Raw genomic sequence first — 16,182 nt, 5'->3', positions numbered from 1 at the left:
AGAATCCCAGGAATGGGGGAGCCTGGTGGGCTGCCGTCTATGGGGTCGCACAGAGTCGGACACGACTGAAGCGACTTAGCAGCAGTAGCAGCAGCAGCTTTGGTGCCTTTGTCAAAAATCAACCAACCATTCAAGTATGGATCCATTTCTAAACTCCCTAAGGATATGTGTTTCACAAGTACTGGTATTTGTCAAAACTCATTGATCTATATACTGATGACCTATGCGTTTCACTGTATATAAGTTATGCCTCTAACACAATGTTGTAAATCAACTGTGCTTCAGTTTAAAAGTTATGACTCAATTTTTTTTAAAGGTATATGAGAAAATCATATACAAAAATTATTCCACTTCTTCAACAAATGACATTTTTTAAAAAAGGAAGGAGGAAGTAGGATAGGTTAAAAGAAACACATAATTAAAGATTTACAGGTGAAAAGATAAGATGTCTAAAATGCTCTTTAAAATACTTCAGGAAAAAAATCTGTATTTTGGGGGGTGGGGGAAAATACATAATAGAAAAGCAATAGTTTTAAACTTTAGGAACAGATAACCTGAGGGTTCGTTATGCTGCTTTTATATATATATATGAGAAAATTTCCATAATAAAAGATTTTTAAATCAGTTTTGCTAAATATTTTTGTATTGTAGTGTTTTTCATATTTTTCTTATGAATTATTTACTGACTGGGCTGGAATGACACCTCTTCTGGTTACCGCACAGGCCCAAGAAATGGACAAGGCACAGAAGGACCACGGCAGTGACAGCTCAGTAGCGCCTGGAGAACCAGCAGGTCTGCAGTGCCCCAGGGGCAACATGGACAGGAACAGGCCAACCAGGGCTAGAGACAGCTGGGCCACCCTCCAGCCAGAACATTCTTGGACTATAGACGTTCCTGTTACTATTCCGACTTTGCCTTCTCCAGGGGATCTTCCCGACCCAGGGACTGAACCCAGGTCTCCTGCATTGCAGGCAGACTTTTTACCATTTGAACCACCAGGGAAGCCCCCATTCTTCTCCTTAAAGTTACTTTATATTGTTCTATAAACAGTGATAAATCAAAGTGAAGAAAATAATATTTAAAATTTGGGTCAATCACCATTTACTGAAGATACTTGAAAAGCTGAAAGACAAGGGAATTCAGGTAATAAAATTAAATTCTTATGTGTTTTTATGTAACAAATGAGGAATTTTCCCTCATGTAAACTAATGTTTAAGGTCTTAAATTACAAAAAATCCAAAAGCTAAAATACTGTGCTAGAGTTTTGACCAAAATAGAAATTGAATTTGAAGATATTACAATAATCACTATATGGTATTTTGTCAAACTACTTCAAAAGTACTGAGTGAAGAGTCAGTACTTTTACTTACTTTTTAAAATTTTATTGAAGTAGAGTTGATTTACAATTTGTGTTTAATTTCTGCTATATAGCAAAGTGACTCAGTTACACATATATACATTCTTTTTCATATTCTTTCCCATTATGGTTTATCACCTAATGGACTCCATCCCTCCACCATTCCCCTTCCCCCTTGATAACCACAGGTCTGCTAAGAGTCAGTAGTTCTAAAAAAAACAAAGTTATATCTTTAAGACTATACTTGCCAGTTATAACCAAGAGTAGTGTCATAAAAGTTTCTGCACAGTCTGGAACTTTCATCTCATCCACATCAGTGATATCCTTATATTGGGATATCCAGGCAGCTTCTGATGAGAGCATCGAGTCCATTTTTTGAAGCGCAACTGGCACACAAGAAAGACTATGTCAAACAAGTAGCTACAGATTGTAATTCCTAATCTTTCAACTCATACTTTCTTAGGAATGATCATTTTTCTGTAAAAAAGTAAATGTACACCCTCCTACTAGTTGCACTATATATAACATGCTCTATTTTAAGGTTAAGTAAGATCTTTTACCTCTGCCTGCCACACCTACCCAGAATCTTCCAAATATCTTCACTGACTAGAAAAGCCACATCCAGAATGATTCCATAAGAGCAGAAATACTATATGTAGAATCCATAAAACAGTTAACTCTACTGGCTTAAATTTTTTTTTTTAGTATTTTTATTTATTTGGCTGTGCCAGTCTTAGTTGCGGCACTCAGTATCTTTTTAGTTGTGGCATGCAGCATCTTGAGCTGCAGCAAGCAAACTCTTCATTGCAGCATATGGGATCTGGCTCCCTGAGGAACAAACCTAGTCCCCCTGTATTGGGAGCGCAAGTCTTAGCCACTGGAGCACCAGAGAAGTCCCTGGCTTAAATATTCTACCCTAGAAATACGTAGAGTACAATTGTGGGAACAACTGAAGCTTGATGGGGAGAAAAGAAGATAATCTCTGAAGGCAACTTAATAAACCTCAACCAAGAAAAATTTAGATGGCTCTAGTTTCTACCCAGAACTGGAGAAGAATAACACCTAAAATTTTGTATTCACAATAAGAGATACCTCTCCCCAGCCTATGGCCATATGAGCACTTACATTTTCTCTCCACAGTCAACCATCTCTGAAAACAGGTCTCCTCTGATAGAATATGCATACAATTAGCAAAAGTGCTAGGATAGCCATGAACGCTGTGTAGTTCTTTTTCAAACAAAAGCACCTCATCCACCAAATGACAGAAGAGATTGTCGTCATAGAGCAGACAAGGAATATCAGCAGCTAACTTCTCAAGAATCAGCATCATAAGGCCCCGAGAAAATTCAAGCTAAAAAAAGACAGAAGCATAAGGTAATGAAAAAGACAGCTTATTCATGGACACCTGCAACTCTGAAACTGAAATGCTTTGGACTGAATCTCTTACCCTTGCATTTACTGAAGAGCCCACTTTGTCCAATATTGGCTGAATCTTCTCATCCAGAAACTGAGTGTGGTTCCCGATCCACAGAAGAACCTGAGCCAAGTACCATTCAGGCTAAGGAAGAAGATGAACAGTTTGAATTCTTAAGTCATTCCAACTAGAAAGTTACAGTTAGTTAAATGTTTGTATACATAAGAGCACAATTTTGACTCTGCACTTTACATTCATGGAAGGCTTAACAATCAAATGTTTCCCAATGTACTCCCAATAAATTTCAATAATGTGGCTTAAGTCAACTAATGAATTTACAATACCATAAATATTTAAAACCTAGCACTTTAGAAATATGTAAAAGATAAGTATCACAAAGAATGATGGCCTTTATATAATTTTTTTGGAAATAACTTTCCAAAATAATTTTTAAACATGACTTTCTTCTGTTTTTTCTTTTTTTCAGAAGCTAAATTAAGAAAAATTTGGCTGGTCTGCATTACAAAAAATATAAAGACTTAAGGCAGCTGTAATTATAGAAAAATAATGTAAGTGTGCAGTTTTTTAAATTGTCACTAGAGGTGATTCTATAAACCTTCTAAGTTTTGTTGGACAGGAACTCTAAAACATTTTCTGAAAGGTAAAATCCTGCTGGGTGCTAGATGCCGGGAATACAGAAATGAAAAAGGGGCAGGTAATCTCAGGGCCTGCACAGTTCAGGCTTCGTGCCACAGTACTAGGAGCACTGGAACTACAGTTTAAAAAGCAACCAACAGAACTAACAATTTTCTTACCTCAAATCATTACTGCCTGTCTACAGTAGTTAGACTTCTTTTGTGTCACTTACCACTTCCTAATTGGTTCTACTCTTCTTTCTACCAACACCCCAACCAAGAGTGGGAGACCCATGAAGTACAAAACAAGCTGAATTTGAGAACCAGAAATTCATTGTCATCCCACTCTTCCCTACGTAGATATAACTGCCTGTCCCTTGATTCCTTTACAATTCTATAAAGCCTGTAAACTCATTTATATGTGACATGTACAATGTCTGGTGTAATCAGGCATTTAAAATCATTTAATTCAAAACACTTACTGTAGGACTCCTTTGCTACTTGCACCGCATCACATGTAGGAAGACTTCAAGGATAAACAGTATCCACCCCCTAGCAACTCCCAAGGTTTTAATTCTCAACACATTCAATCAAACTTCACTGAAAACAGTTGTCTCTGATTTTCAGAGCAGATTAAAGAAAAAGTCTCAACAGGATGTCCAATACACATGGGTGTGGTCCCTCAACTAAAATGCTGGTGATAATTTCCTCAAAGTCATTCCTGTCACTTATCCCTATACTCTCTCCTGCATAGCTACAAATCATTTTATATTTTTTAAATTATTATTCTTTTTTTTATTTTTTGGCCGTGCTGCATGGCACATGGGATCTTTGTTCCCTGACCAAAGATCAAACCCATGCCCCCTATGGTGGAAGCACAGAGTCTTAACCACAGGACCACCAGGGAAGTCCCACTACAAATCACTTACACATCAGCACTTCCATTCAAAAGCTAATTAATGCTCTACTATCTTTTGACTCTCACTTCTCTTTCTGATGTATTATAAACCTGAAGGAGCAGTTTGCACAGTGGTACACATGTGGATCCAGTTGTAAAAAAGTGCCACAGCAAATGCTACAGCACACCCCAGAAGAAACTTGAAGAAGTGGTCAGATGGTGTGTTAATGAGTGCACTGCTTCTTAACAACATATCAACACAAGTCCCAAGTTATATCTGTAAAGGACAGTGACAAAACTGGAATTTAGCTCTTTAGAGAAAAAACAGAATTGTGGATAGAATCAGAATTTAACTTAAGCCAGCAAAAGTACAGAAATCCTTAGTATTTGCTATTAATTAAAACCAGGGCAAAAAGCAGCAAAGCACACCTTGCTTATAACATTAGTCTGGCGGTTCCCTCTGAAGTGATACCTGAACCTTTTCTGAAGGGGAGTCAGCATAATTTGGATGGGCAGGATGACAGAAGGGGATGTGGGAAGAGAGTATTTTTCTGGAAGCTGTTTTGGCTCAGTAAATAATTCATCTCTGACATAGTAAAGTCAAGGAAAAAGAAATGCATATATGTATAGATATACGTATGTATACACACAGAACATTTTTCTAGCAGATATATATGATACTGAGTAAAATTATAACAGATAATATGTACTCTCACTTTAAATTACATATGACTTAAGTAAAAAGTCCATTGGAAATGTTATTAGAATTAATCTTTCCTAAGATAAAGGATATTAAGTAAGGAAACACATTCGAATAATCATTTTATTAAATTAACACTTAGTTACTAAGGCTTCCTTCCAATTTTGCCCAGTTTTTTAATTGTCCCAAGAGACCTATATGTGATGCAAACTTGGGTCAATCATGTACTTCAGAACTCCTCAGAGCCCTTCCACCCACACGCAGTTTACCTGGAAGGAGAACAGCACCCCCACTACATATGCACACACAGGTAAGTCCCAACCTAGTACTCCCCCCATTTCGCTTCTTGGCCACTTGCAGAAAGCTTTCCTTTCTGGTCCAAATCCACTCTAGAAAAAAGAAATTTTAGTAGGTTTTACCCCCCAAAAGATACGAGGTTTGTAGTTTCAGAAGCTGACAGAACAGTGTCTCCAGGTTACTGTATATCTCAGGGGCACTGGCTGGTCGACTGATGCCAACAGTTTGAGACTGAGAGGGTGCGATGAATGGCCAGTGAAGCTGTGCTAAAATTTCCTCAAAATCACTGTAACAGAAAAGTGAGAGAAGTATTGCTATCAAACCCAATGAACATCAAATAGCCATCTGAAAGCAATTACCGTGAAATATGGATAAATTCCTTGCCTTGTAAGCTTGTCCTTGAGAATTTTATGCCAGAATTTAACTGTGGCTCTCATGAAACCAAGAAGATGAGTACAGGACGATTCCTGAAGCTTGATGTCAAGTTCTGCCATAAACACCAGAGTAGACGCTGCCTCTGGGACATTATTGGTCATCAGATATTGCTGAATGTTATCACTGAAAGACAAGGAATAGCAAAGTTGAAAGACACTTTGTTCAGAATAATTCCAAATGTGGAAGACTGCTTCTTCCTCCTGCTTTACATAAAGCTACAACCAAAAGAAGAAGGAAGCACCAACTTAAAGTGTTTTGTTTTTTTTTTTAACTTGATACCCCAGTCTTTAGGAGCCTGGAATCCTCAGCATCTTCCTAAGAGCAGTGGGCTGTGTTCAGGACATCTCCCTCCACGTTTGCCTGCTCAGCTCTCCTAATAGGACAGACTTTTCCTCTGTCACATTCCATCAGGCACCCCTCATTTCTAAGAAATCTGTCTTTTGCAGAATCATAATCCAAGGGGAGAATGTGGGTGGCATCTGGTAAGTCAAATATGCTAGTCTTCAATCTGTACCTACTTTGCCCAGCTGAACTTGACTATAGGGAACTTAGGGAGGTGGCACCTCAGAGTCGAGTCCTTTCAAGTTACTGCCAAGCTGCACATAAAATTTAAGGCAAGCTCTATAGCGAGGGTAGCAAAGTCAAATGCCTAGAAAGGCCTGACAGGCAAAGTAAATTAAGAAAAGCAAAGTGGGGCCAAGTAAAAAGCATATACCCCACCCTAAGGCTAGGGCTGTCACACTGGAATGTAGGTCTAATGTGGCCAAATCTTAAACATTTTCAGGAGAATCAGAAATCAAGATTTCCATGTAAAATCAAACTATTAATCAAATTCTGTAAAACAAGCCAAATACAACATGTCTTCAGAACTAATTCAGCATATGACTACCATTTTGCACACTGGCTCAAAGAACATTTGAAAATGAAATGCTTCTTTTGATAAAAATCACATTCCATATCTTAAGCCAGAATAAGGAACAAAAGTTAACCTTTTCAATCATTAATCTCTGTTCAGAGGTCATCAGGAAATTGGAAGTTAGTGCTCTCTCTCTAGGCAGCCTGTGTGCATTCTACCAAGGCTTGGCTGAGGAGCTGGAAGCTGACTATGAGCTGGGTTCCCACAGCGCGTCAGTTCCGCTGGGTGGGCACAGCGCCCTCTGTGGGAACAGGCATGCACCGCCGTCACCCGGCCCAGCTCCACTAGGCGCTAGTCCTTGCTCCACACCTTTGTCTTCCACTGGCTCTGCTTCAGGCAGTAGCTCACATTTGTTTTGTTCTGTATTTTTGACAGCGCTTTGGCCTTCCCCTACTCTCATTCTCTCATTTTTCTTTCTTCCCCTTTTCTAATCATTAAGTTTCCTAATAGATTTTGTCTTTTATAGCTATTTTCATAATTGAAATTATGAAACCAAAACATGTGCAAAATGTAAGCAGAAATGTTAATTCAGCTTGTTTGAAAGGCAATACCAGACATAATCAATCAATGATATGTATTCAATTCAAAAAGAAGTACAACAGACCCTTGAACAACATGGGTTTGAACTGTAGAAGTCTGCTTATAGAAGTAGAAGTATGGGCTTCCCTTGTGGCTCAGCTGGTAAAGAATCCGCCTGCAATGAGGGAAACCTGGGTTTGATCCCTGGATTGGGAAGAGCCCCTGGAGAAGGGAAAGGCTACCCACTCCAGTATTCTGGCCTGGAGAATTCCATGGACTGTATAGTCCATGGGGTCGCAAAGAGTCGGACACCACTGGGCAACTTTCACTTTCAGTCTGCTTGTAAGATGCATGCAGACCTGCCATTGGAGGAGCTCTGGTGCTCCTAACCTCTGCTTTGTCAAAGGGTCTACCGTCTTTTTTTTTCTCCCTATTCAAAAGTAGGAGGGCTTGTTATTCATCTAATAATATACTATGTAGCTCTTCTTAGGTGATATCCACTAAAAAAAAAAATTGAATCATAGATAAAGCAATCCGTTTCATTAAGTGACCACCTCTAAAAGGTAAAAAGAGGAATATTACTACTCTGATGAGCTGTTTTGTTAATATGACATTATAATTTTCATTGTGTATGCACAGTACAACTATGGGACTTGAATTTTTTACTTGGATTCCTTTCTTTTAAATGCAAATTAAGCCCCTGAAAAGTTTATGTTCATTCACAATAAAGGAATCATTATCATAATGCTATTTTCATAACAACTGGTAAAATCACATTATTATAATCTTTAATTAACTCAATTATTTAATGGCATCCATGTACTCTCTAAGACAGAGTCTCAAAGGAAAATAATAATTATGAGAACAAAGAGGCTTATTTTACCTTAGTTCTTCAATTTGTGAAATCCATTTAAGGTAAGCAAGGTGCCGTTCAATCTCTTCAATTTGGTTAATCATGGCTCCGAGATCTTCCATCCAGGGCTGTGCGGTCAGCAAATGGCTGTTAATGGAACTGAAGAGATGGGTTTCTTGCTCCAGAAATTGATTAAGGAATTGCTTTGATTCTTCTGCCTTTTTTAAGGCAGTGTGAATTCTTTTAGGGATTTCTGATGAAACTGTAAGTACCTGACCATACCAAAAATAAAAACAATAAAAAACAGCAAATATCAGGTAAGATTCTCAAAACCTTCTTTATTAGTTACCTTCAAAATGCATGTATGTTCTAAACAGAAATAAAAATTGTCATCTAAAAGCCTCAAAAGAAAGGTTGGATTTCTGCATCCTATACTACCCAAGCCTCAACATAAAATGCTGATGTGGAGGTGTGTAGGGAGGGCCCTGGTAAACAGTATGTATCTTTGGGTCTACTATCACAAAGCACTTTCAGAGGGTCCAGTGAGAGGACATTTACCTGCTTTACCCACTAAAGATTTTCCTTCAAAAACAAATGAGACTGTGATGATAAAAGTCTGGGTTTCTGTATTTTGCAAAAGTTCGCCAGGTGATTCTGATTTAAGTCCAGGTTAAGAACGAACCATTGACATGCTTGGTAAGATAGCCAGGTAATGTCTTTAGAAATGGTACTTTATTAAATGGATTTTTCTTATAGTAGATAGAAACACATACAAGTATCAGGCATCAGTACAATATAAGAATATATTAGAGGAATTCCAATTTAATCAACACTGATGATACACTTATTCTACACCAGGCACTGTGCTAGGGACTGATAGATAAATTAGACACAGCATCTGCCCTTAATCTCACTTGTTATGAAAGAAAGATGCAGGCACATCTTCAATAGTGGGATTAGTGCAATGAAAGAGATGCCAGGTGTAATGGTGTACTAAGGTGGTGTTTCCCAGACTTGAATGTGCATAGGAATCACCTAGAGATATAGAGTGCAAATTCAGACGCATCAGGTCTGAAGTAGGGACTGAAATTCTGCACTTCTTATGGGGTTCCAGGCAATTGTACTTGCATGGCTCATGAACAGACCTTTGTAGGCTTGGTGGAAATTTTTAGGAAAGTTTGGAAGGCAATGGCATTTCAGGCAAAAGAAACAGCTCAGTCATGATCAGAGAAGAGCAAAATGGGGAGGAGGGCACAGAATCCAGTCCAAAGAAATGCAGAGATGAGCCAAAATAGGTAGGGGGCATCTTGGGCATTACAAGAATACCTGGCTTTTTCCAATAAGCAATGGGATGCCATGACGAGTTTTTAATAAAGGAATAATTCAGTGGGATTTATGATTTAATATAACCATGTTTATTTTCATATTATTTATGATAAAAACTGGGAATAGCAAAGAGATCAACCAGTAAGGGCCTGATTAACTAAATTATGTACAACCACATTTGAATACCATAAAACCATTAGAAGAGATCTATATGTATTGATATATTAGTTGTATTTACATTACATTATAATGTGTATCAGAGAAGGAAATGGCAACCCACTCCAGGATTCTTGCCTGGGAAATTCCATGGGCAGAGGAGCCTGGCAGACTATATACAGCCCTTGGGGTCACGAAGATTCAGACACAACTGAGCACACTGCACATAATGAGTGTACTACTGATGTCGTCTCAGTGGGTTTTAATACTTGCCTGTTCTTCTAACTGCATTTTATTTTCTGTCATCTGTTCTATGAGTTTATCAAGTTTCTTTAAAGATTTAAGGTCATTTCCGACTTCCTTTTCTATAAATGCTGACACACAGGAAGGGAGATCACCATTATCTGTACCTTCACAGACTTGTTCATTTTCAACAAGAGCTGCAATACTTATGTCACCTAAAATGAAAAGAATAACATTTACTCAACACCACTAACTACTATAGAGTTAAAAGGAAATGCAAATGATATATAAGGCAACATGTCTACTTTCAAAAGTTAATAAACACTATATATGGCATTTTGTTTACATACAGTATTTGTATGTATATGTGTGTGTGTGTGTATATATATATATATGTTCACAAAAATACCCAAATGACTATAGTGTGTATAAATGAATATGAATATATATATATATATACACACTATATCTTATATATTTATATATACAATCAGCCCTCCACGTCCATGGGTTCGACCAACTACATATAAAAAAAATAGTAAAAAGAAATCCAGGAAGTTCCAAAAATCAACATAAATTTGCCATGCTCCAATAATTATTTACATAGCATTGACACTGTATTAATATGTACACTATTATTATTAGCATTAGGTATTATAAGTAACCTAGAGATGATTTTGGAGAAGGCAATGGCACCCCACTCCAGTACTCTTGCCTGGAAAATCCCATGAATGGAGGAGCCTGGTAGGCTGTAGTCCATGGGATAGCTAGGAGTTGGACACGACTGAGCGACTTCCCTTTCACTTTTCTCTTTCATGCACTGGAGAAGGAAATGGCAACCCACTCCAGTGTTCTTGTCTGGAGAATCCCAGGGACAGGGGAGCCTAGTGGGCTTCCATCTATGGGGTCGCACAGAGTCAGACACAACTGAAGCGACTTAGCAGTCAGCAGAGATGATTTAAGCATACAGAGGATATGTGTAGGCTATATGCAAATATTGTGCCATTTTATATAAAGGACTAGAGCATCCAGGGATTTTAATATATGCAAGGGTTCTGAAAGCAATGCCCCATGGATACCAAGTGATGACTCCATATGCATATATATATATATGTTGTTTAGTTGCTAAGTCATGTCCAACTCTTTGTGACCCTATGGACTGCAGCACATTAGGCTTCCCTGTCCCCCACTATCTCCTAGAATCTGCTTAAATTCATATCCATTGGGTTGGTGATGCCATCCAACCATCTTATCCTATGTCGCCCTCTTCTCCTTCAGTCTTTCCCAGCATCAGAGTCTTTTCCAATAAATCGGCTCTTCGCATCAGGTGGTCAAAGTATTGGAGCTTTAGCTAATTCAGGTTTGATCTCCTTGCATTCCTAGGGACTCTCAAAGTCTTCTTCAGCATCACAAATATTATATATGGGTATATATATGTATATAAATATACACATAGACAAATACCCAAATGAATACGTATAAAGCAATTTATTGATCAAGTATACTACAAAATGCTTAAGAGATGAGGCAATTCAGAGTGAAGGAAAAATTACTAAATTCTGTCCTAGTAACCAGAGGTTTCAATAGATGTTGGCATGACAATGCAGTTACAAACACATTAAATGTTTCCAGACAACTGTATCTTAAGAATCTATTTTGTTACTGGAGAGGAAAGGTCAAATCTGATTCTACTGATACAGCTTCTATTAAATTAGTAATATATTTTCAAAATTTGTAAAGAACCAGATGGTATAGTCTAGAATAACATCAAAGGAAGACTCTGGTTTTAAAATGTTTAAAAAAGAAAAATGGCATTGAAATATCTCAAGTGTATGAAAAAAATCTGAAAGGGAGACCAGTGAATAAAAACTCCTCCTTATGTAAAAGAGTTTTAAGCTTCAAATGCAGTTGTACAAAATTGACCATTTCAGACACAGGGAAAAAAGGAAATATGAGAGAAAACACAAATTACCAGGAAAAACTCAAAATGGCTAGCACAACCACTAAATTGTACGATCTGAAGTGAGATTGTTTCCATGGCAAAAAAAGTCAATGATGTCCTGTATTTCACAAGTCAGTTTTTCACTATGCAAGACTCTACACCTTCTTCTATTCAGAATATTTAAGGCATAATTAAGCAAGTTACCTTGAATCTTTGTAGAATGAAGGAAGATTCAAGTATTTCAGTTTTAAAATTCTGATTTTTATTTAAACAAAACACTGAAGAAAACAAATTTCTAGTTAAACAATTCACTTCAAAGGCAATTGTTTTTCTAAATTTCTGGACCAACAGCACGGCTCCTCTTTTCCAGATGATTTCTAGCTATACCTTTGTGATGGTCTACACCAGGACGGATTTCTGAACGTGCCCTGAACCTGGCAAACTCAAAGGCCCAGAGCAGCTTCTTGGCAAAGAAGGTAGGAGCGTCACCACCCACAGCTGATACCCTTCTCCTCCTCCACCCCCATGTGCTAAGATGAACTGTTTCCCTTTGAAGTGTGTTTCCATGTGTAAGCTTCTCCTTTTGGTTCCTAGTGGTTTCCCTCTTGCAGAAGCTTAGGAAACCCGAAGTTTGGGTCAGACTTTATACTGGTTAACACCATCATGTCACTGTGCAGCCATTAAGTTCCCTGATACTAAACACGCTCAACTCTACTGAGTCCACAACTTGAATTATTTCATTTATAGGGTTTAATCTCTCTAGATATAAGTTGTACCTAGAAATTTAAAAAAACAAAACTCAAGATAATGTAAAAATTTAGAGGAATAGCCATTGAACTCCAAATGAAAATAAATACTATAAAAGAAAGCCCCAGAGAAAGAGAGAATGGACTTCATGGAAACCAAACATTAGAATAAACCTGAACATACCGTGCATTTCTCTACTCCAGGTTTGCCTAAAGGATTTGGTCTTCTCTAAACAAACCATTTATGGTTTGTTAAAAGCTTGATTGTACTAGCACATATTTCATTACAAAGACTATGGCAATTTCTTAAAAAGCAAAACCATAAAGCAAACAAGGTATGCGCATAAGATAAAGCTGGGGGAACAACACAACGCCTCCTGGGGAGCACTCCTGGGTGGACTTCACCTGTTCTTCCTTGGAGTTTAACCTTGTAGAACTGGGCTCTTTGCCAAAAATAAAGTGTTTTTCTTTTCCTTTTTTTAAGTACAGTTTGCTGTACAGAAAGTTACAGGTACAGCTTCACAATTTTTAAAGGCTACATTCCATTTATAGTTATAATATATTGGCTATATTCCCCATGTTGTACAATATATCCTCATAGCTTTAAAAAAATTTTTTTATTGTAGTTTATCTACAATGTTGTATTAGTTTCTGCTGTACAGCAAGTGAATCAGTTATATATATATATCCACTCTTCTTTAGATTATCTTCCCATATAGGTTATTACTGAATATTGAGTAGAGTTCCCTGCTATACAGTAGGTCCTTTATTAGTTCTCTGTTCTATATACAGTAGTGTGTATGTGTCAATCCAAGTCTCCCTCTTCTCCCCCCCACCACCGACCCCAGGTAACCGTAAGTTTGTTTTTCACATGTGTGACTCTACTTCTGTTTTGTAAATAAATTTATTTGTACCATTTTTTTAGATTCCACATATAAGTGATATCATAGGATATTTGTCTTTGCCTGTCTGACTTATTTCACTCAGTGCTTATTTTATACGTAACAGTTTGTACCTCTAGATACCCTACCCCTGTATCGCCTGTCCACACTTACCTCTCCTCATGGGTAACCACTAGTTTGTTCTCTCTATCTGTGAGCCTGCTTCTCAAAAATAAAGTTTTAAAGAAACAGCAGTGAAGGGCAAGAGGTTATAATCAGCCTCATTAGAAAACAACAGTCACTTCTGACAAAATGAAAGAACAGCTAAATAAAGATATGCTTGTGTAAAATGTAACTATCAGCAATTAACATAATATATGCCAGTGTTTAACACTGTGTATATTCCCCTCCCCCAGCCCATAAAATTTTTTTTTCTCCTTTGTTCTATTCAATTTATAAGAATCAAATGCTTTTTCACATACTATGAGAACCTGTAGCCCACTGATAGGTAGAAGCAAACCTAGTAAAAGTCTATGCCTCAACTTCCCAACTATAAATTCTAACATTTGCCCAGCCTACATTTAAAAGGTTGTAAATGGGACTAAAATCCATGTTTCCTGACTCTTAACATGATATTCTTACCTTCTTCTTCTTCAGATATGATCAGAATTGGCTGAACTACATCAAACTTTATTACTACAGCAATCCATATACTATTATGTACAGGAGTCTCAATGCCATGTCTTTTCATTTATCTTACACAAAACATGTAAGTTTGTGTGATGTATCTGCAGACACAGATGCAGGGCTATGGGCAGAGGGAATGTTTTGTGAACTCTAAGCTTGCTGTAGCTTATAGAGTAAATTCTATCTTCACTTTTTAGAAAAAAATTATACTCTTTTGATTCAACCATTTAAATGCACCATAGTACATTCTTACTCAAATGACATCCTTTAAAATGACCCACTGGTGATTTGCAGGGGTGAGGAGGGAGGTGTTAATGTCTCTCCTCTATTTTTTGTAAAGCACACTTTTAACTGCAGAGAAGTTGACCAAGCCACCAAAGGAGGGGCAAAGATAAAATCTACAGCTCAGTGGCATCAACTTCCCAAGCATATGAATGGGGGAAAGGTAGAAAGGGAAGGGTTTAACTGAATGGTATGAGATACTCTCAAATCCTTTGCCTTTAGGTAAAAGGAGCTGAGTTGTGGCAGCTGTGACTGCCAAGTACTATGAAGTGCTCATAGCTTGCTTTCTGAGACAGACTGTAGCAACAGGCAATGTTAAGGGCAAGTCTAAGTCCTAAAGCCAATATGGTAACATGGGCACCCTTTCTGTTACCACTATTCATTCCCAGACTATTTGCCATGGTCAGAAGAACCAAAAACTCTTTGATGGAACAGCTGCTTCCATGCTTCCCCCTTCCTCTCCCCATAAATTTCACTTCAAAAGCCCTTGATGATTCCTTGCTTTCCAAAAGCTTGGCACATTTAGCTCCTTAAAGTAAAATGCCAAATGTTCACAACCCTGGCATGTGCCCCTGCAGGTAGTAAACATTGACCTTTTCCCTTTCCTTGTCCAGTTCAAGATCCAGGAACCAGGTGATCTGTTGTGCTTTTCCCAGATCAATGTTAACTGCAAATTCACTGAAGGTAAAGTACAACTAAACAATTATTATTTGACTCCTTTAAATGCAACTACGATGATGGTCATCTCTCCTAGATCATTAGCCCCTCCAAATTCCTGATGCTTCACAAGTTGATGCTTCATTAAAATAACAGGCAGGCCCCAGTTATTTTGAACCCAGTGGAAGGGCAGCACTGGAGTGAAACCACACCAGTCCTTGTACTAGGTAGGGATCAGGAAGTGCTAGTCTCCAAATTACCCCACATATTACAATCTTGAAAGTTAAAAATATGTGCATGATGATAATTAGTATTTATTACCATGCAAGACTGAAGGAAAACGGAGAGGAAGGCAGCAGAGCATGAGATGGTTAGATAGCATCACCGACTCAATGGACATGAATCTGAGCAAACTCAGGGAGATAGTGAAGGATGGAGGATCCTGGCGTGCTGCAGTCCATGGGGTCTCAAAGAGTCCGACACAACTGAACGACTCAACAACTATGCAACCAGGTTGTACAAAAAGGAAAAAACGATACTTTATCTAAAAGATTAACAGGCTAACAAGATTCTTCTGGATGCAGACACGAGGACAGAGTTGTGGAGAGATGGCTGGGTGGAAAGTGCTAAGGTGTTTGGAATCTGCTTACTTTTCTCCTTGAGGTTCTTCTTTTGGTCACCATTTTCAGAGCAGCACTAGAAGGAGAGCAGGTAAGACAAACACATTAAGACTGACCTGATAGGTGGAACTCACACAGAGCTCTCAGGGGGCATCCAGTGGAGGACAACTTCTCAACTTCCTGGGAGGCCAGAGTCTGGAGGTTCCCAAAGAGCCACGTCCCTGGGGCCACCACTGTCACATCCCCAGGAGAGCTGGGGTTACCTTGCCTGGCCTCCAGGGGCACATCTCCAGAACGATCTGGGTCATATCACCAGGGATCGCCAGAGCTACGGCATTGGGGCCACCTCCCCCGGGAGGTCTGCCACCTTACCAGAGCAGCAAGGGCCATCTCCCCGGGGTCATGGCAACCGCGTCCCCAGGCCGCCAACTCCACCTCACTGAGACACTCTCCCCTGGAGGTCTGTGCCACCTCAATGGGCCACCAGTGTCCCCTCCCCGGGTCACCAGGGCCACCTCACCGGAGTGACGGGTGGCTCGCCGATCTCGCCGGCCGGGAGCATCCTGCTTCCGCACGAGTCGTCTGCTCCTTGCGCAGCCAGCGTGGCCAATGGATTC

At 38.8% G+C, this 16,182-nt stretch overlaps 2 protein-coding genes across 3 annotated transcripts in view; one reads left to right on the top strand and one right to left on the bottom strand.

Annotated features, from left to right (window-relative positions):
* Positions 1-4,736, top strand: part of EFCAB10 (EF-hand calcium binding domain 10) — a 26,779-nt gene extending 22,043 nt beyond the window's left edge. The window contains exons 4-5 of one of the 2 annotated variants that reach the window (XR_009494211.1): positions 724-1,144; positions 3,260-4,736. Coding sequence is in view for 1 of the 2 variants with exons in the window: in XM_024991048.2 (XP_024846816.1) it covers positions 724-775 (52 nt within the window). In the remaining variant the exon portion in view is untranslated. Of the gene's footprint in view, positions 1-723; positions 1,630-3,259 lie in introns of those variants that run through there. The other variant, XM_024991048.2, reaches the window with a different exon arrangement.
* The window catches only part of RINT1 (RAD50 interactor 1), a 23,554-nt gene extending 7,372 nt beyond the window's left edge, over positions 1-16,182 (bottom strand). The window contains 10 exon segments of the mRNA NM_001076829.2: positions 1,607-1,744; positions 2,484-2,709; positions 2,806-2,916; positions 4,735-4,891; positions 5,439-5,588; positions 5,687-5,860; positions 8,056-8,297; positions 9,781-9,965; positions 15,596-15,641; positions 16,086-16,182. Coding sequence (NP_001070297.1) covers positions 1,607-1,744; positions 2,484-2,709; positions 2,806-2,916; positions 4,735-4,891; positions 5,439-5,588; positions 5,687-5,860; positions 8,056-8,297; positions 9,781-9,965; positions 15,596-15,641; positions 16,086-16,127 — 1,471 coding nt within the window. The 5' untranslated portion in view covers positions 16,128-16,182.

The sequence above is a fragment of the Bos taurus genome, chromosome 4, assembly GCF_002263795.3.
Source record: "Bos taurus isolate L1 Dominette 01449 registration number 42190680 breed Hereford chromosome 4, ARS-UCD2.0, whole genome shotgun sequence".
Taxonomy (NCBI): Eukaryota; Metazoa; Chordata; class Mammalia; order Artiodactyla; family Bovidae; genus Bos; species Bos taurus.
This window is presented reverse-complemented; position numbering and strand designations above follow the sequence as displayed.